The sequence below is a fragment of the Narcine bancroftii genome, chromosome 2 (assembly GCF_036971445.1).
Source record: "Narcine bancroftii isolate sNarBan1 chromosome 2, sNarBan1.hap1, whole genome shotgun sequence".
Lineage (NCBI taxonomy): Eukaryota > Metazoa > Chordata > Chondrichthyes > Torpediniformes > Narcinidae > Narcine > Narcine bancroftii.
Genome location: NC_091470.1, coordinates 47,195,556 through 47,216,440, shown reverse-complemented (window position 1 = coordinate 47,216,440; position 20,885 = coordinate 47,195,556). Strand labels below are relative to the sequence as shown.

General features: G+C 35.2%; 2 protein-coding genes across 12 annotated transcripts in view; both read right to left on the bottom strand.

Moving 5' to 3' along the window:
* Nucleotides 1-10,516, bottom strand: part of LOC138753496 (5'-3' exonuclease PLD3-like) — a 62,802-nt gene extending 52,286 nt beyond the window's left edge. For 5 of the 6 annotated variants that reach the window (XM_069916577.1, XM_069916576.1, XM_069916579.1 and 2 more), the window contains exon 1: nucleotides 10,366-10,516. Coding sequence is in view for 4 of the 6 variants with exons in the window: in XM_069916576.1 (XP_069772677.1) it covers nucleotides 10,366-10,416 (51 nt within the window). In the remaining 2 variants the exon portion in view is untranslated. The remainder of the gene's footprint in view (nucleotides 1-10,365) is intronic. The other variant, XM_069916578.1, reaches the window with a different exon arrangement.
* Nucleotides 10,517-10,612: 96 nt separating this feature from the next.
* LOC138753494 (centrosomal protein of 170 kDa protein B-like) overlaps nucleotides 10,613-20,885 on the bottom strand; it is a 64,930-nt gene continuing 54,657 nt past the window's right edge. For all 6 annotated transcript variants that reach the window (XM_069916570.1, XM_069916573.1, XM_069916574.1 and 3 more), the window contains 4 exons: nucleotides 17,082-17,170; nucleotides 16,033-16,126; nucleotides 14,995-15,046; nucleotides 10,613-14,823 (listed from right to left, as the gene is read on the bottom strand). In XM_069916570.1, the coding sequence (XP_069772671.1) occupies nucleotides 14,534-14,823; nucleotides 14,995-15,046; nucleotides 16,033-16,126; nucleotides 17,082-17,170 (525 nt within the window). In that variant the 3' untranslated portion in view covers nucleotides 10,613-14,533. The remainder of the gene's footprint in view (nucleotides 14,824-14,994; nucleotides 15,047-16,032; nucleotides 16,127-17,081; nucleotides 17,171-20,885) is intronic.

Genomic DNA, 20,885 nt, shown 5'->3' with positions numbered 1-20,885 from the left:
ATTGATTATTTTTTAATTTCAACACATTTGCAGGATAAGGTTATATCCATAGATTATAAGGCTAGGTTGGTTTCAGATCATTCATTACTATTATTAGAATACCAGAGTTCACAAGATGTTCAGAGAACTCCAAGATGGAGATTTAATACTATGCTATTACAAAAACCAGAGTTTATTAGTTATTTAAAAAAAACAAATTGAGGTTTTTATTAGTAATAATATTAATTCTGTTTGTAGTCAGTTTGTTTTATGGGATGCAATGAAAGCTTTTTTACGAGGTCAAATTATTAGTTATGCTTCTAAAGTAAAGAAAGAGACTCAGAGAGATTGAAGATTTAGAGAAAAAAATAACTGTTATTGAAAAGGAATTTCAAAAAAATGCTACCGAAATGCAAAAGAATCAGTTAACTAATTTAAAATTTAAATATAATGAATTACAAACATATCGGTTTGAATGTTTAATGAATCGAACTAAACATAAGTTTTATGAATGGGGTGAGAAAGCTCATAAAGTTTTATCATGGCAGTTAAAAAAGGAACAATTATCTAGGATTATACCAGCAATTAGAAAGAAATCGGGTATTACTTTTAGACAAAACAAAATTAATGAGGAATTTTGTAATTTTTATAAAAAATTATATACTTCTGAATGTAAAGATGTAACTGAAGATGCAATAGATTCTTTTTTGAAAAATATTAAATTGCCACAACTGAATCAAGAAGATAGACAAGAGTTGGATAAATCTTTTACAGAAAATGAAATTGAAATGGCGATAAGAGATATGCCAAATGGAAAGGCACCTGTTGAAGATGGGTTTTCTATAGAATTTTATAAAACTTTTTATGTTGATATATCTTTTATTTATAAGGATGTAATACAGCAAATTTATAAAACTTGTCAACTACCTGAATCTTGTTCTAATGCAATAATTACAGTTGTACCAAAAAAAGATAAAGATCCTTTACAGGTTTATTCTTATCGACCAATATCATTGCTAAATGTAGATTATAAAATTGTAGCTAAAGTTATGGCTAATAGATTAGCTCAATATTTACCTAAAATAATACATAAAGACCAAACAAGATTTATAAAAAATAGATATGCATCTGATAATATTTTGCGTTTAATTACTTTGATAAATAAATCTAAATCTGAAATGAATTATCCAATAGTAGTTTCATTAGATGCAGAAAAGGCTTTTGATAGAGTGAAATGGAAGTTTTTATTTAAAGTACTTGAGAAGTTTTGCTTTGGTTCCTCGTTTATTGGATTCATAAAGGCTTTATATAATAGTCCGAAGGCTAGAGTTGCTACCAATGGGCAGATTTCAGAATCTTTTGATTTAACAAGGTCTACTAGACAAGGATGTCCGTTGTCACCTGCTTTATTTGCTATAGTTATTGAACCTTTGGCACAATTAATATGTCAAAATGAAAATGTTAAGGGTATGAGAGTTTTGAATGAGGAATATAAGATTAATTTATTTGGTGATGATGTCTTATTATACTTGGTGGATCCTGATATTTCTTTACCAGCAATTCAAGAATCTTTAGCAAATTATGGTCAATTATCGGGTTATAAGGTAAATTGGGCCAAAAGTGAAATTTTGTCAATTTGTAAAGATGATTACTCAAGATATAAAAATATTACAAATTTGAAGTGGACTAAACAAATTAAATATTTAGGAATTAATGTTAATACAGAATATCAAGATTTATATTCAATTAATTATCTTCCTTTAATAAAAAAGATTAAATTAGATTTGATTAGGTGGAAGGATTTACCTTTAGGTTTATTAGGGAGGATTAATACTATAAAAATGAATATTTTTCCTCGGATACAATATTTATTTCAATCAATTCCTTATTTTAAAAAAAAAGTTTTTTTAAGGATTTATATAAAGCAGTTAGAGCACACATGTCAAACTCTGGCCCGCGGGCCAAATTTGGCCCATGATATAATTATATTTGGCCCGCAAGATCATTTCAAAAATGTATTAGAGGTGGCCCGCTGGCCGCCGCGCCAGTATAGCGCATGCACAGCTAATATTATAAATCCCAGAATGCATTGGCATCAGCCCGCTAATCGCCCCCACCTCCTCTGTTTACGTTGCAGGGTCTCACCGTGGACTCTGGTTTTGGGGCCTGGCCGGTGTCAGGGGAAGCGAAGGTCGCTTCCCAGTGCCCGGAACCGGAGGCCTCGGGCCTGACCTCGCCAGGACCGTTGCTCACTCCTCCGCCCTGCCGCAAGCCGACCCGCGACTCACGGTGACGGGGCCGCTGATCCGCCGAGATGCCGCCCTGCAGCAAGAGCCGATGCCCCCGCACTGTCGTTGTCCAACCCGATCGCCCGCAAACCCTGCCCTCCCGCACACAGGCCTGAGTAAGTATTATGAACTTTAATCTCAGGATAAAACGATCTTCCAATAGTTTCATGTCACAGTGATAAATATATTCCTGGTTAAAAATGGTCCTGCACCTGGATACAAGCTCATTAGGCATAAAACTTGAAAAGTGTGTAAATCAAAGGATATCTGTACCACTGGAAAAAGGGCATGGCAAATAACCCTGCGAGAGTTCATGCCCACAATCAGTCACCCATTTGATTGTTTCAGGAATCCTGTTATTCTCCCACATTCTCAATAGCCCTCAGATTTTACTATTCGACAGCACACTAGCAACATTTGACAAATCCTCTATGGAGAAATATTATTTATTGAATATTTTATTTCTCATTTGTTAATGCTTCTGGAAAGAGTTTATCCAAAACTATTATTAAACATTTATTTTAATAAGAAAAAGTTTGACATTACATTTGTTGAAAGAAGAGAAAACATGCAGATGTTTTTGAAAATTTTCAATAAATATTTAGTTCAGCCCTCGACTTAGTCCAAGTTTTTAATTTTGGCCCTCCGTGAATTTGAGTTTGACACCCCTGAGTTAGAGAATTCTTATGGAAGGGAAAATTTCCGAGGGTAGCAATGAGAAAGTTGATGTGGGATTTTCAATTTGGAGGTTTAAGATTACCAAATTTTCAATATTATTATGAGGCAGCTCAATTTAAATTTCTTAGTGCTCTAATAAATATGGAGGATCCGCCTAGTTGGGCAAAGATAGAAATGGCAGTCATTTTAGAAAAATTTCCACATGAATTTTTGTTTCGATGGAATAAAAATTTATTACGAACTTATGTGTACAAATATTGAAACATTTAATGAATTTATGGACGAGTAAACTTAATAAATTGGGGCTTAAAAATAAGTGGTCTGGGCGATTGCCATTATATAATAATCAACTTGTTCCTTTTACAGTCTCCAATATCATTTTAAAACAATGGGAAAGGAAAGGAATAAAAAATTTATCAGATTGTTTTTTCGAAGGATGTTTTTGTTCTTTTGAGGAACTACAAAGGAAATTTGGTATTAGTGGAAACTCTGTATTTGTGTATTATCAGTTAAGATCATTTGTAAAACAGATATCTGGTCGGCATATGATTCTATTGCCTGAAACTAGTTTTGAGAAATATGTGCTTTCAATACCAAAAAAGGGGTATATATCTGATTTATATTGTATTTTACAAGAAAATGAAAGCAAGAAAGATTGGGATAAAGATAAGTTGAAATGGGAAAAAGATTTAGGTTCTACAATAGCTGAAGAAGCCTGGATGGAAATTTGTCAAAATAGTATTCGGAAATTGATTAATGCTAGATTAGCGATGATTAATTATAATTTTATACATCAATTATATTTAACACCAGAGAAATAAAAAAAATTTGGTCTTAGTAAGTTAGATTGTTGTTTTCGCTGTGATCAGACGGCTAATACTTTTTTACATACTGTTTGGTTTTGTGACCGATTGCAACAGTTTTGGAAAGGTATTCAATCTATATTTAATAGTTTATATAATATCTATGTTGTATTAGATCCTGATATATTTTTATTAGGGAATATGCAATCATTAATTGACTTAGGATTAAATGATTATCAGATTTCTTTTATCTATTTAGCCTTAGCGGTGGCCAAGAAATGTATAGCGCTTACTTGGAAAGATAGAAATATATTAACTTTGGATAGGTGGTGCTTAGAGATGAAATCCTATTTAATTATGGAAAAGATATCTTTCTCAATTCAAGATAAGATGGCTTTTTATAAGCTGAAGTGGACTCCATTTGTTAAGTACATGCAATTAAGTTTGACTTAAATGTGTTTTTAAGTGTGATATTTTAGATTTGATGATTCTTTTTTTTCATTATTATTTTTCTTGTAGGTGAGTGTTTATATATATATATATATATATAATTTTATTAATTTTACTAACTCTTCACTCTTTATTTGGGGGGGAAGGGTGTTTTTTTTTATATAGATTTTATTTTTTATTAGTGGCCGTATGGGGGGGGGGGGGGGGGTTAGTTGGAATTAAGTTAGGTTACTAATGTTGTATTGTAATCTTATTGTTTTACTTTTTTTTATCTTTTCTTTAAATGTAATTTTTCTTTTTATTCTTGTGATAAAATCTTTAAATAAAGTTTAAAAAAAAGTGGAAAAGTAAGAGTCCTTAAATGAGTCCCTAATTGAGTTTGTTGTTGAGGAGTCTGATGGTGGAGGGGGAGCAGCTGTTCCTGAACTTGGTGGTGTGAGTCTTGTGTAGCCTATACCTCTTTCCTGATGGTAGCAGCTTGAACGGAGCATGCGCTGGTGGTGTGGATCCTTGATAAATTGTGCCTGCTCTCTGACAGCAATGTTCCTGGTAGATGTTTTTGATATGGGGAGGGTTTTGCCTGTGATGTCCTGGGCTGTGTCCATTACCTTTTGTAGGGTTTTACACTTAGGAGTATGGGCTCCCCCATATCAGTCCATAATGCAGTCAGTCAGCACACTTTCCAAGCCATTAGTGTTTTGGGTCCAGGGAAGATCCTCTGAGATAATGACTCTGAAGTATTTGCTCATCCTCTCCACCTCTGATCCCCCAATGATCTGGTTTTCCCTTCCTGAAGGCAACAATCAGTTCCTTGGTTTTGGTGATGTGAGTGTGAGGTTATTGTTGGTGCACCATTCATCCAAGTTTTCAATTCCATCCTATATGTTGACATTGCTCCTTTTTATACAACCCACTACCATGATATAATCAGTGAATTTGTAGATGGTGTTGTTTTACTGAGCCACACAGTTAGAGAGAGGGAGAGAGAGAGAGAGAGTGTGTGAGAGAGAGAGAAGGGGGCTTAGAACACAGCTCTGTGGTACTTCACACTGATGGAGATTGTGGAGGAGATATTCTTACCACTGTTTGTGGCTTGTAGGTGAGGAAATCCAGGATCCAATTACACAGTGGGGTGTTGAGTCCCAGGTCTTTGAGATTGATTATCAGTTTTGAGGGAATGATGGTGTTAAAATGCCAAACTGTAGTCAATAGAGAGCATCCTGATATATGCATCTTTGCTGAACAGGTGTTTCAGGGATTTGTGTAGAGCCAGTGAGATGGCATCTGTTATAGAACTATTGCTTTGATAGGTGAAATGAAACATATCCATGTTGCTGCTCAGACAGGAGCTAATATGCTTCAACACCAGTCTTTCAAAACATTTCATCACTGTTGATGTGAGAGCCATTGGTCAATAGTCATTTAGGCGGGTTATCACACTCTTCTTGGTCACTGTTATGATTGATGTCTGTTCGAAACAGGTGGATACAGTGCCCTGCTAGATTAAGATGTTGAAGATAACAGGGAATCCGTTGATAAATTGTTCAGTACAGATTTTTAATACTTAGCCGGTACTCTGCCTGGACTAGATGCTTTCCTTGGATTCAATATCTGAAGGCAGTCCGCACATCATGCTCAGATAAGGATAATCAGGGGACATGGGTGTAATCAGGGTTGGTTCTTTCTTGTTCTTGAGGTTGAATCAGGTGTAGAAGGCATTGACCATCTGGGAGAGAAACTTTGCTGTTTCCTTCTACACTGGATTTTGTTTTATAGCAGGTTATGTCATTTAGGCCCTGCCACAGCTGTCGGGTGTCCCTCATGGTTTCCATTTTCATCCAGAAACTCCACTTCACTGGGGAGATAGCCTTCCACAGGTCATACCTGCTCCTTCTGTAGGATCAGGATCTCTGGACTTAAATGCCTATGATCTGGCTCTCAGCAGATTCTGCATTTCATAGTTCATTCGGGGCTTTTGGTTGTGGAAAACCCTGAATGATTTGGTGGGGGCATAATCTGGAGGAATACGAAGACTGCAGAAGACAACGATGCCCACCCCCACCCCCCCCCCCCCCCCCATGCATCTGGGAACCACTTGGGATTCTGGGTAAGTAAAGATATTTGTCCCTTGGCAGGAGATTGATGAATCCAATGAAATCTTTTTCTTTTTTTCTCATCTCCTTTTCTCTCATCAATTCTATTCTTTCTTTCTTTTTATTCCTGGATGGATGGGAGCGTTAGGGCATTTTTTTTTAAAATTTTCTCATTCAAAATCAACATCAGATAATAAGATTAAGTTTCTTTTATGTAATTGATGAATTTCATGTTGATTTTAAAATATAAATAAAATAATAAAAGAAAAAAACCACACAAGGCAACTCAAGCAGGATATAAAGAAGGCTGAGGGGCTATGAGGTGCTGTGGTGAGTAAGATTTAAAAAACCCAAGGCATTTTATACTTAGATTAAAAATAAGAGGATGACTAAGGAGGGGATAGGACCAGTGAAGGATGAATCAAAAATGTTGGAGACAGAGGAAGTGGGCGAGGAACTAAGTGATTACCAAGGAGGACAAGAACAATTTCAGTGAGTATAATGTGGAGAATGTTCAAGTATTAGGGCATTTTAAGATTAAGTAAGAGGTGGTGTTGGCTATTTTGAAGAGCATTAAGGTGGACCTGTCTCTTGGGCCTCAAGGGGTATTCCCCAAATTATTGAAAGAGTCAAATGGAGAGAGATTGCCAGGACTTTAACCAAGATCTTTGCATCCTTACTAGCATCAGAAGAGGTTCCAAAGTGCTGAATGTTGTACTTTTGTTCAAGAGGGAAAAAAGGCATCATTCAGATAAACATCACATCAGTGAAAGTATACTTGGAGACAGGATTCATGCACATTTCTAAAGTCATGATCAGATTAGGGACAGTTTACATGGCTTTGTGAGGAGTAAGCCATGTCTTAACAATTTTATCAAGTTATTTTTGAGGAGATGACAAAGATTATTGATGAGAATAGGGCCTTGCATTTGACAAGGTCTCTTATGGTCGTCTTATTTGGAGGTGAAGATGCACGGCATCTGTGAGGAGTTAAGTTTAGATACAAAATTGGCTGGCTCATAGAGGATGTATTGACGGAAGCCTGTTTTCTGGCCTGGAGGCCTGTGTCCAGTGATGGTCTACAGGGATTGGTGTTAGGACCCATGCTGTTTGTGATGTACATCAATGACTTCGATGAAAAAGGAGGGTGCAAAAGATGATACAAAGATTGGTGCAATTGTCAGTAGTATTAGATGGTTATCAAAGACCACAGCAAAATAAACAGTAGATCAACTAGAAAAATGGGCAGAGAAATCTTGGGAGGTCAAATATACAGTTAACAGTAGGGTTCTTAAAAGTATTGATGTACAGAAGAATCTGAGGATCCATGTTAATAGCTCATTGAAAATGACCCATTGAGGGTGATAAAGACACTGTATGATATGTTTGGCCTTATTGGGTGGGATATGGAGTATAAAAGTAAGAAGGAAATGTAGCTAAATAAAACTTTTGTTAGACAGAATTTGGAATACGGTGTGGAATTCTGGTCACCCATTACAGGAAGGATGTTGACTTTGGAAAAGCTACAGGTTTATCAGGAAAGTTGCCTAGTTCAAAGGGCATGAACTTTGGATAGTGGTGGAAGCAAGATACAATAGTAGTGTTTAAGGGGCTTCTAGACAGACACATGAATATGAGGGGGATGGAGGATATCTACAGCAGATTTTTACTTTGGACATCCTGTTCAGTACAGACATGTGTGGCCAAGGGCCTGTCCTGTTCCATGTTCTATATACATTGTGTAACCTATGTGTGTGACAATAAACACATTATCATTGCTATTTCTTCTGACAATTAAACCTCCGACACAATAGCCAATGTCATCAACTGACTATATTAATAAAAGTTAAGCCCTCACCACAGTTCAAATAGGGTAAAACCATTCAACACTCGCACTGTAACTTTTCAGAAGTTGTGCTTTTTGTTCATTAGTGCTTTAAAAAAAATCATTGTAGCCTGCAAAGTAATATCACGTCAGAATAATATCACTTTTTCACCTACAGCCCCCATAAAACTTTCAAAAGGTGGTGATTTTTGTAGGATCAGGTTTCAATGGGGGGGGGGGGGGGGGGAGTCATTTTTCCATACGTTAAGCTAGTGTTTTCTGTTCTTTATATTTGAGACAACACCTATGGAGGGGGAGTCTGGTCCATTCCTGACATCTGAACACATAGGGATCACGGGAAAGAAGAGAACCTTGGGTTTTTGAACTTTCACTTTTCTAGCCTTCGGCAACGTTTAAGATGTTCAGCTAATGAAGCAAGGTTGAGGCTAGGTCTAACTTCTGTTACTCTTTTTATGTGGCAGACTTCAATGTACTAAATGTTTCTAAAACTGTGATTTTGTAGCTGATTAAACTTTGATATGGGTTACCACCACTTTGGATCTATATGGCATTTATCAAGTTAGGCACCAGGAATTTGAAAAGAAAACCAATTAAAGATATAGTTTACATCCTGTACTAATCAATGTGCAAGTATCTTCTCAGATTTGCACAAGGCATTACCATACAGAATTCCACTATTCCAAGAAAATAGTGCAATTGCTGAAAGCATAGGCAACATTAAAATTAAGGAGGCTTCACATCAAAACATTGGGATGCAAATATTTCAGTTACTGGTATTTTTATGATGTCATAAATGATTTCAAAACATATGCATCAGGTGGGAAATAGATCAGCTGCAAAAAGATTAATGATGGGAATCATCAAACGGCCAATAATTTTATCATCCAGTGGATTGAGATCAAAATGTCTTTGGTGTTTATAGTTGACAATTGACAGAGAAATCTGTTAAGAATAAAACAATTCTCAATATATAGTTCACAAATTTAACTAAACTTTCCAACCTATTTTCACTTCCTGTTTCCTATTCTACCATTGTTATGAAGAAGTAGAACATACAAGCGACTGTAATGGTTTGGAAGGAAGTTAACTGACGGCATCCAGGAGCTTAATTGTTATTTTTCAAGCTTTCCAACATTGTTTTTTATTTAATTGCTGGCAATTACATCCTTTATTTGACTCTATTTACTCATGATTTATGATTTGAGTAACTTTAAATTCAGGAATTTAATGAATAAAAAAAGTGGACAAAACAAACTCGCCAAGGGTTATGAGAAAATTCTGTTGGATATGCTCCCCTTTACATAAATGTCAAAATAATGCTGTAGTTCATTGCAAGGAAGATTTTCCAGTTTGCAAATCAGTTATAATTTATAATTATTTTATAATCAACTGCTTACATATTGATATATTGAATAGTACTAAATCACAGTACAACTATGAAAGATAAATAGTCTAAAAATCCATTAGTGGTTAAATAACTGACAGAGTATCTATGAATTAATATCAACCTTTAAGAACATGATATAGCTGCAAAATTAATTGCCATGAATGGCACTTAATTCAATCCAGTTTAGACGACAAATTAAAATACCCTTTATCTGAAAAAATAATGGGTTCATATGCACTTCTTGTAAACCAATATTTGATGTATAGCATACTATGTCTTTTCACACATTGCAGTCACAGAAAAACTGTTAGTAAGCCAATACAAGACAACGTCCCATGCAAAATTGCAGTTTGTTGACCTTCATGATTGTCATAAATACTTGTGATTACTAGGAATGAGAATATTCAATTCCAAAATTCAAGTTTTTCATTATTTTAGCATCTCTAGTTAGTTTATGTTCACATTTTGGTTCATAATACGTTTTATAGTCCAGATTCTTTGATATTGAACTTGAATGCATTAATTTACCCCTTAAACTCAAAATTACCCTATTCCTTTTGATTTTAGTGCAGCATAATAATTTCAACTTTTCAGGAGCGTGAACAAATAAATAAAACACAGATCTCGTTTGCAGAAAAATTGTCAGAGATTGTGACATTTTCGGATATTGGTCATAAAATGTTAAAATGAGTAAACTCACCACACATTCAGCACTGACACTCATTAAATCTGCTCTACATTTTGAATCACAAGCGTTAGAAGACAGAGCTAAATGTTTCCATTATGTAATGTCAGAACATTAATTCCACATCTTGTTATTAAAGTTTTAATAGCTACTTACCAGTGTGGAAAAAGTGTATGTTTTTACTGGTTGTTGCTCATCTACAGACATTGACTGTTCAGTTGAGAATAAACAGCTGCTGTGACATGCTGAAACCTTTAGTTGAACAGCTGCTTAACGTTTCTGTTGGTTCCTTTTTAAGTTTCAGCAAAATATTACCAGCTGTGCCTATTTTTTTGTTAATTTGGTTTGGGGCTATACTGTTAAACAGTACCTATTCATAACCAGGACATGCTAGTCAATAAAACACAGGCACAAAGAACATATTTAATTAAAATAACATTCATCAAGCATTTTACAAAGATGTGTAGTTTTTTAAATTTTATACTGTTGGTGTTTGAAAATTTCTCATTTGTTATTTAGTTCATCAGACTTTACTGAACAGGCTGAATTTATTTCCTCTTTCAAGTATGTTGCGATTTAAAGTTAAGTTTTAAAATAATTAGTACATTTTTAGATTCAGACCATTAGCCAATAAGAATTGGATTTACCTGCCATTAACTAAATCTATATAAAACACCGATTAGGCAAGAGCTAGAGGAAGGATGCTTTAGAACTTGAGGAGGCAAGCATATTGCCAGGACAATTATAGTCTTGGCAGAGGTAGTCTTCACTGAAACTAAGGAGACTGAGGGATAACTTATTGACTAACAATGTGAACAATAAGTATCTATTTTCCTTAGCCATGAAGTTAGCAACGAGGAGGAATACACTTATGTTAATTTGTGGAGGATTACATTGGAATTGAGAGAAAAGTATTTTCATTCAACAAGTGAATCTACTGCCCGAAAGACTGGTGGAGGCAGAAATTCTCACCACAATTATAACTAGCTGAGAATGCAGTTGAAATGACATAGCCCACAGAGTTATGAAATGGGATTTTTAGACAGCATGGACACAATGGGCCAAGTAGCCGAATTTTGTAAATTTCTATCATTAATACATTCTCCAGGATTCTAAGATTTCAAGAAAAAAGAAATCTTTAAAAAAAAAGCTACTAAGCCAGCATAAACATGACTTAGTTCTCTCCATGGATTCAAGCAGACTTGTGAAAAAGGAATTCTATTGCAATTTAAGAGTGAAAATAAAGCAAAGTAGTCAAACTTCTGGTTTGGCACAGAGTGGTGTAATACTTGATGACTTTTTTAAATTATAATGACTAAAAATGCCTCATCTTGCAGCCTGGTCAGTTCAACATATCATCAGTTGTTAAGACGGATTCTCAAAGCATAAACATTTTACTGCTATGAAGAATGGTTTATTATCATTAAAGTTCTCTGGAAAAATTAAATAGAAATGTAAAATTATGCTGTGTGCAAAACCATGTAAAAATCAAATGTTTTCATCTCAACAACATTTACACATGATGTTATTCATTACAAGGCAACAAAATAAATTACACCTTTGAAATTGGCCAAAAATGGAAGAAAGCCGAGTATATTCAGCTTTATACAATTATGTAAAAGGTGAAATATACAACAATTTGAAAGCTGGACAGTGTACATAAATACAATATTCCAAAAATGGCACAGTCCAGTCGGAAATAAAAAAAAAGCTGCATGGTTGACATTTCTCATTTAAACAGAATTTTCTACAACTGAAATAATAAATGTGCCATTGAAGAAAATGTACAGTATCAGCAGGTAAGCAACAAGTGCTTAAGACACTTTAGCACAAGACATTAATTATGTACAACAATATTGAAGGAATTACATTGTTCTGCATTTATGAAAATTTAGTGTAAGCCTACTACAATCTTATTTTAAAACCAACTTAGGATTTCAGATAACAACTTCTGATTTAGAATCTTCCAAACTGCTTGGCAAAATTCTTATTATTCAACTATCAAAGTAGCAAATCCCCAAGAAATTTAAATATGAACATACAAGATGCACTATTTCTTAATTGACATATAACAAACATGTTCATATACTGATGTACTAAACTTGCAATGCAGTTATTGATTTAATTTTCTGTGATAAGTGACAATAATTTTTGCCCCCAAAAGCCTGTTCTTATTGAGGGCAATCAGTCAAATCAGGACCAAACCTAAAAAATAGTAGTATCTAAATATCTGCTGCACATAAATTAAAAAGGGACTGAAATTTTGGACATTATACCTTCACTATTCTCACAGATGCCTATAGAACACACCACATAAAAAGGTAGGTGAAGAACTAAAGCTGCACTCCAGGAAGAAGTGTAGAGGAATTCGTATCATTCAGAGGGGCTACACACATAAAAGATTAGTCATTGATAATAGTTGGCTGCCATGCCACCAAAATAACTTGCAACTATTCATAAGCACCTGCTTTGTTCTTTATGTTGATTCATCAAACTTATGCTGAAACAACAGATCTAAAGCATACAAACAGGATCACATCAACCAACATGCACATAAAGTACGGAGTACACTGATGGCACATTTATGTTCATATATTATACTGTGTCCCTATAGATGGCCTCACACTCTTGACTGTTTACATACTCTATCTTACACATAATTATTGCAAGAACTGATCCATAAACCTTTGGAAGTTTTTTTGACGTGACAAAATAAATTTAAAGAAAACATGGGAGAAAAGCTAAGATCTTTGGCTAAGTTTTTTTTTAAAGATAGGTTGATCTGTAGTGATTAGAACAAACTGCATTAGAAACAAAGCTCTGAAATAACTGTGCACAGTTCTCAGTGTGTGGGTGCTTACATCTTAATAATTATCACTGAAAAATTGTTGTTTGCAGAACATATCTCAAATACAGTGCAACATAAAATAATATTTGTAACCAATTAGAATTTTAGGTCTTTGTTCTGTACAAAACTCCAATGCATATTTTACTTTTGCACAGGTTATGATACAAAGCATTTTAAATAGTTTTGCTTGGTTTAAAAGCCGACCAGCACACATGTGAGCAGCATTAATGCTTCTGTCCAAAAAGAACAGGAAATATTTTCTCATTATTTTCCAAAACTTTTCCAAAATATAATTTTTTTGTTATTCACCAAATCTGACAGCTTTAATATTACAATTCTAAACCTTCATGCAAGTTGTCTTAACTTCAAATATCATTCAGGCAAATTCTCATCTATGAAAGATTTCTGTGATCCCAAGCCTAATAAATCAGATGAGGAATAAAGCAAGCTACCAGTTAAAAGAAGGTGGTGGAGTTAGCCGAAACTAAGGAGAAGTTCACGATCACGTGCGAACTCCCCGCTGAAAGAGGAGACAGCAAGGGCCAGAAGTAAACGCGTGAATGGGAAAATGTCTTGAAAGGCACCACATCGTAAGCACACAGAAATGAAAATAGTTTTAAGTGCAATATTTTGCTCAGCCAACCATGATATTTCAAAGTCTGGGATATACAGTATGTTTGGGCATTACTATTACTGGATGAAAGTTCTAATTTTGCCATTGAAGAATTTACTGGACAAGTAGGTTGTATTAATTTGAATAGGTTACAATTTTAATTAGAAAACTGTCTGGAAGCTTTAGAATTGTTGTATTATTGAAGGGATGTGTATGGATTTTCCTTCCTCAAAATCAAAGCCTGCTTAACATCATAAATGATTAGAAAAACCCAATGTATTCATGCATAGTATTGATGTGACAAAAAAAACCACTGACTTGATCTAAATACAGCTAGTCAGCTACTATGTTTACAAAATAAAGATTGGTTTAGAGGTAAGCGATTGATTTCTCCCTCAAAATATTAACCAATATTGAAAACACCACTGTGAGTTAAATATCAATCTGTCTATATCATAACATACTGATATCCAAAAGCAAAAAAACCCTAAGAATGAACAACTTGCTCATTGTTCAATCCTTCGGTTTGTGCAGAACTTGACATGCAAAATGGAACTGGTTGAACGAGTGTGTTCTTCAGTGCACGATAGTTACATAGTATTCAAATGGCACGCCTTAACCTAGAGCTCAAAATCTTCGGTTTCAGTCACATTCCATTTTGAAAGTTTGCTGAATGCAAGTTGCCACAGTGCGATGCAGCCTAGCGAAAGATTTTTTTTTAGCTAATTTCCATTTGTTCCAAAAAGTTTTTTTTGTGCAATATATCAGTCGCAACATTATTCTACACAGTTTGTTTTTTTCACCAATACCCTTACATAGCAACAAGAACGATGGCAATAATGGCCAAAACAAAACGTGCTCTTTCAAAGCATGGTAATAGTGTCTTCCAAATTTGGTTCAATCGTGGTATATTGAGTGTTACACTCAGAGTCAGAGTCAATGCTGTCTGCGTCAGACGACATTTGGGATGATTTAGAACCTTGGTGAGCATATGCCATTAATAACCGAGTTGGTGATTTTGGCAAATCTTTTGAAGAGATCATTGTATTAACAGTCCTTTCTTTCACCTTCATTGCTGAAGCAGAATTGGGTGACATTTGATTAGCAGTCAAGGCATCAAGAGATCCATCAGGGTCTATGATTGTATTGATTACTGTGAAATAAGAGTTGTATTAGTTGATCCATCCCCATCATAAAATTGGTTAAAAAAAAGAGTGCATTAACTTATTTCTAATAATTTGTTTGAACTAACTTTCTGACATGTATAATAGTTAAAAAAGAAAAAGATCAATTAAAACTGCAATTTTACATCAATTTTACTGACCATCTAATTGCTTCTGAACTCTTCTCAAGTCTTTAAAAATAGAAGATATTTCCTAGAATAGAAAAGAGACAAGTTAATGAGATTTTGGTGAATAAAAATGATTTCTCAACAATATGCTTGTTTGGGATTTGAGTATTAATATAATGATCTTTGGAAGATTGTTCAATCCAATCTACATTCCAAATGTCGAGATTTTAAAGATGGGTTTTAAATACAGCACGTTAACAGGCCTTTCTGGCCCACAACCATTCAAATACCCCAATTAACCTACCACCCCTGTACATTTTGAATGGCAGGAGGAAATCAGAACACCTGGAGAAAGCCCATGCAGATGCAGGGAGAAGGCACAAACTCTTTACAGACAGTGCCGGATTTGAACCCAGGTTGCTGGTGTTGAAATAGCACTGTGCTAACTGCTACAGTAACGATGCCATTCCATTTCTAACATATACATTTAATATACAATTTCGGAATATAAATGCATGAATAACTACATTCAAAAGCTTCTACTGCTCTGTTCCTACAACCGTCTCATTACATTTAATTATTTTGTGCTTGTATTTACATTCAAGGGCACAAACATTAAAAGTAATCAAAACAATAATATTCTACTCCCTCAGTTTGCAAAATCAAGAGGTCCTTGATAGATAATGAATTAAAACTGTAAAAGATAATTGATTTTACAATCCACAATGTTCATAATTTGAACTATGCCTAATAGGAAAAGGTGCACTGGTGGGAAGATACTAGTTCAGACAGGGATCAATTTCAGCTATGATCGTATCCTGACATTCACTATTTAGGCTTGTAAATGAAGTCTAAGCATTTAGGTAATGCATCAAAGGTGGCCACCACGATGGTAAACTCATCTGAAGTGCAGCTAATTACAGGCAGGAAATAAAGGAGAATAAAAAGTGTTCCAGGATAATGATGAGGCCAGCAATACTAACAGGAAGCAAGACTCTGCTTCAACCATACCTTTTAAAAAGTGCCCAAGTGCAGGCCAGACTTAATGAAGGTCAGAAACAGAAAGATTACCTTATTTGATGTTTTGAGAATTGGCACTTCATTCTCAGAGTTTATTTTGGCCTCAATTTCTTCCCAGTTTCTGTCTTTGTTCTGGAACAGAATTCTAAAAAACAACACAGATACCGCTTACAAAATAAATTAACAGTTTAATTAAATCTATTAATGCACAATTATAATGTTGCAAATAAAATTTGCATGATATTTTGGGATACACTAGTGCTTAAGATGATCCCATTGTCAAAAGCTATTCAAATTCAGATGCAAACAAATGTAACCATCACAGAAGTGGGTATAAAACTAGCCTTTCAGACGAGATTTATTATCAATGATTGTGATGGAAAAATTAGCTGAGTGGGTTTACCTCTTCACCATCATCCATTTCATGCTACAATTGAAGTCAAATTTCACATCCCAAAATTTATACTTACTAAAACCAATTATCCAAGCAGGGAAGATAAAAATAAAATAAAAACAGTTGTCAACTTCCATTTGGTCATTGTAGAGGCAAAATTTAGCCAAGAGAATGCTTGGATATCTTTCTCAATTTCATGGAAGTGACTGAGATTTGACATCCTTCATATTTATCCATTTCTAAGTATCAGAGAAAACGACTATAGCTGTTTCCATTGGGATAGGGATACCTTGATGTGTATCAGTGAAGAATGACGGTACAATATTTGTTAATAAGATGTATTTATAACTGAACCAAGAAGACAACTTATCATCTCTTTACAATTTGTAAGTTTTACGAACTGTCAGATCACAGCTTTGTCTGCAACTATGAAATGTAATTGATGAACAACCATTGGTTAATGTCTCGTAGAATCCTTCTTCATAATTTCCCTAACATCTTAGATGTACATGGGGGAAAACAAAAACTGGTGAACCATGCAGGTGGTAGAGTAATGAATGTTTCATCCTGTCTAATCTTAATTGTACCTATAAAATCATCATGCTTTGACATCTCAAATTGCAGTCATTTTAACATAACGATAAAGTTAATATTTTAATATTCATTTCATAAATGCATGGTCAAGTAAACCAAAACATGTACTCACTTTATTTTTGCTGCAGTCTGTTCCATATTTTCTCGTATAAATTGTGACAGCTGAGAAACTGAATTCCACATCAGATTATCCAGTATGACCTAAAAGTGACATGTTCATAGAGTTTTTGCTTAAAGGTTAAATATTCAATAATATTCACATTACTGAAAGAGAAAATATTTCAGTTATATATAATAAATTAGTTTTGGCTTTATATATTTGGAGTGGCTAATAAGATAGGCAGTGAACCTTATAAACCAGCTAATCAAGGTGGTATAATTATATTTAATTGTAAATGAAAAGCCATGCCTGTAATTGAAGGTATGGGGACAGCTCAAAACAATGCCACTGAATTTAGAGTCAACAGCAAAGGATTCATGACTGACCTTGAAAAATTTTCCACAAAGATCTAGTAACCTGTCATAACTTACCCTTTATGATGCCTGAAAAAAATCATAATCTACAGTATTTTTTACAGCAGTATTAACTTTACACACAGAACCTTAAATTCAAGGCAGCTAATTTAATCCATCTTAATTCAGTTTTAAAAGAAGCTGCAGAAGTTGGAGTGAACTAGTAGTAAATTTGGGATGTCCACTTAATGTTAACAGCTCAATTAGTTGACGTCTTCATAATTTTGCCATCATCACCACAAAATCTGAATTATTAATACCGAATACCAAAACTTCTAAATGGGGAGGGAGGATAGGACGAGGGAGTCAAACAACATTGCTTCCCCTCTACCACCATCAACTTGGCCCTCACCCGCACATCCTCTATTATCGGCCCTGGCCCTCTCTGTCCCCACATGCAACAAATAAAGGATTCCCCTTGTCCTCACCTACCAGCCCATCTGCCTCCACTATTTACTGTGTGGTCCCACCACTAGACACATATTTTCCCTCTCCTCCCCACCTTCCATAGGGTCCGCTCCCTCCACCAACCGGTGACTTCCTCCCCACCAATTGCCACCTTGCTACCTACCCCTATGATTACAAGAGATGCTCCACTTGCTCCCACACCTCCTCCCTCACCATCATTCGGGGCCCCAAAATGTCCATGTGAAGCAACATTTCACCTGCGAATCTGCAGAGGTTACCTACTTCATCTGGTGCTCCCGTTGTGGTCTCCTTTTCATCAGAGAGACTGGACAAAGAGAGGGAGATCACTTTGCTGAGCACCTCAGCTCTGTCCACCGTGATAGTGTGAATCTCCCAGTGGCCATCCATTTGAATTCCCTGCCCCATTCCCTTGCTGATATGTTTGTCCATGGTCTCATGCACTGCCAGACTGAGACCACCTGCAAATAATAGGACCAACACCCAATATTCCATCTGGGCACATTAACATCAACTTCTTCAGTTTCCATTAGACTCCACTCCCTATCTTTCCCCATGTCTCCTGTCCTCTAGTGCTCTCTCTCTCCCTCCTTCCCTTTTCCCTGTTTCCTTTCACAAAGCCAAAATAAATTAGCACTTTTCCTCTCCTCTGTCCCCTTATCATATTCAATTAACATCTTTTTGTCCATTGGTCTGAACTCCTCCCCCTCCCATTCTTTCTTCCCCCCCCCCCACCCCCACACCAGACTTTAATACAAATACCCATCTCTCTTTCTTATTAACACCTTGAGGAAGGGCTCAGGCCCTAAACATTAATAATATATATTTACCTCCTATGGATGCTACGAGACTGGCTGAGTTCCTACAGTATCTGTGTTTTTACTACAATCACAGCATCTGCAAACTTTCCTGTTTCACTCAACTTATCCTTCTCATCTTTCCTCAAGATATTAGTGTTATTAACATTGGGTGCAGTTTGAATAAAGTTTCCTCTTTTAAATGTGATCTCATTGTCAGTGATGTTGTTTACATAACACATTGGCATGCAAAATAAAACCACATGCAAAACTGATCCAGTGATGACCATCTCGTCATAATGGAAACTTTAGAAAGGTCTCGGACTCAACTGAGTTAAAGGAAATACCCAAAGTCAATTTGCAACCTATGGGTATGTCACTGCTGTTGGACCCTGCATTTTAACTGAATATGAATACACTAGAAAAATAAAAACAAGGTATAATTTTATCTAAACAATTAATAGTCTTATTATTGAGAAAAATTAACAAATAGCTTGTGAGGAAGATGATAAATCCTCTAAATTGCAAATCACAAGTTGCTGTCAATTTCATGTCATTCTGCTGTCAACTTCCCTACAAGTTTCTGATGCTGTTCCAATTGTATAGTAATTCTTAACAAAATCTCAAGTCTGGTAATTATAAACACAGTAATCCTTTTTGAAGATAAAAATGCCATTAAAACTCTCTTGTCCATAAACTGCAAATATTGTCATTTCCTTTGGTTGCAAATTGTTTTACATTTACCTCGGTGCAATACACAAATGTGCTAGAGAAACTCAGCAAATCACAACAGCCATCGGAAGTAAAAGGTAACCAATGTTTTGGAACTGAGCTCTTCAAAAAGTAACATTTCGGCCCTAGCATCTTAGTGGTATGTGAGTGGAAAGAAAAGGTTTGAAAACCACAGTTTTAATCGTGCTTAATTGACTCATTATGTTCACGGTTTTGTAACTCCAAAGGAAATGGGCCAATGACAATTTTCCTCAACAAAATATTTCAGTAACAATTGGGTCTAGAGCAGAGGTTCTCAACCTCCCTTTAGTAAGGGATTACTTAAGGTGGTATTACTTAATCACAGAGCACCTATGGCATAGGGATTACTTAAGGTGATATTACTTAATCACAGAGCACCTATGGCATAGGGATTACCTAAGGTGGTACGTGAGTGGAAAGAAAAAGTTTGAAAACTACTGCGTTAGATACTTGTGGAGTAGGTTTATATAGGTCAGCTTAACATTATGGGTCAAAGGGCCTGTACAGTAATGTTCAATGTTATAATTCCAAATGATATATTAAATAGATATTTGTAGGTGGTTTTACAATAATAATGCTACTCTTAACTTTGATCAGTGTTTTTAATTAAAATTTAGCCCAATGTTTAATAATTGAAGCATTATCTTGTCTGCTTATTACACACACCCAAGTGACAGGAAGCTGAATATCAATACCATGGAAATCATAAATCCCATCGGTCCCTAATTTGGGATGTACTAAAATATGATTGCTATGTTGGCAAAGAAAATGTTGATGGGGTAAGCCACGTTCCAAAGTAAAAACAAATTTGGGATAATAGACCTGGATCTATCCATGTGACACTTGTCTTGGTGCCCAAAAGATAGTATATACATTTTTTTGGTATTAAATTGCATATTTTACATTCAATTTTGTATCAATGAAGCTAGAGTGCAGTATGTAATATCAATGCTTATTTTATAATTACATATCCAAAATTATTTTATAAACAGGTTCAAATGTCATCATGTTTTTAAGAAGGTTACTGACAGGGAATACGAGGACATGGCAGTTAATGTTGAGACTACAAACTTCAAAGGATATTTTTTAAGATACCATATTGAAGTTCATGTGAGAAAGGTGAAAAAAAGCAACACGATTCAAAAATCAGTAATGGATATTATTATAAATGGCTGTTTTTTTTATAGGGAACTACTATAATCTCCTGATTCAATACAAAACTATCTGCTGTTTTTAATATACATACATACAGTAAAACCCCTGGTATTCAGTACCTATGGGGATTGCTAGATGCTAGATAAGTGAATTTTCCAGTTTCCTGAGATTGCATGTTGTGTGATTGAGAGGCGAGTCAATTTTAAACTTCCATATTTTTTACCTATTTATTTTCCGTGATTTTTTTGCTGTTTGCTTGAGGCTGCCAGTTG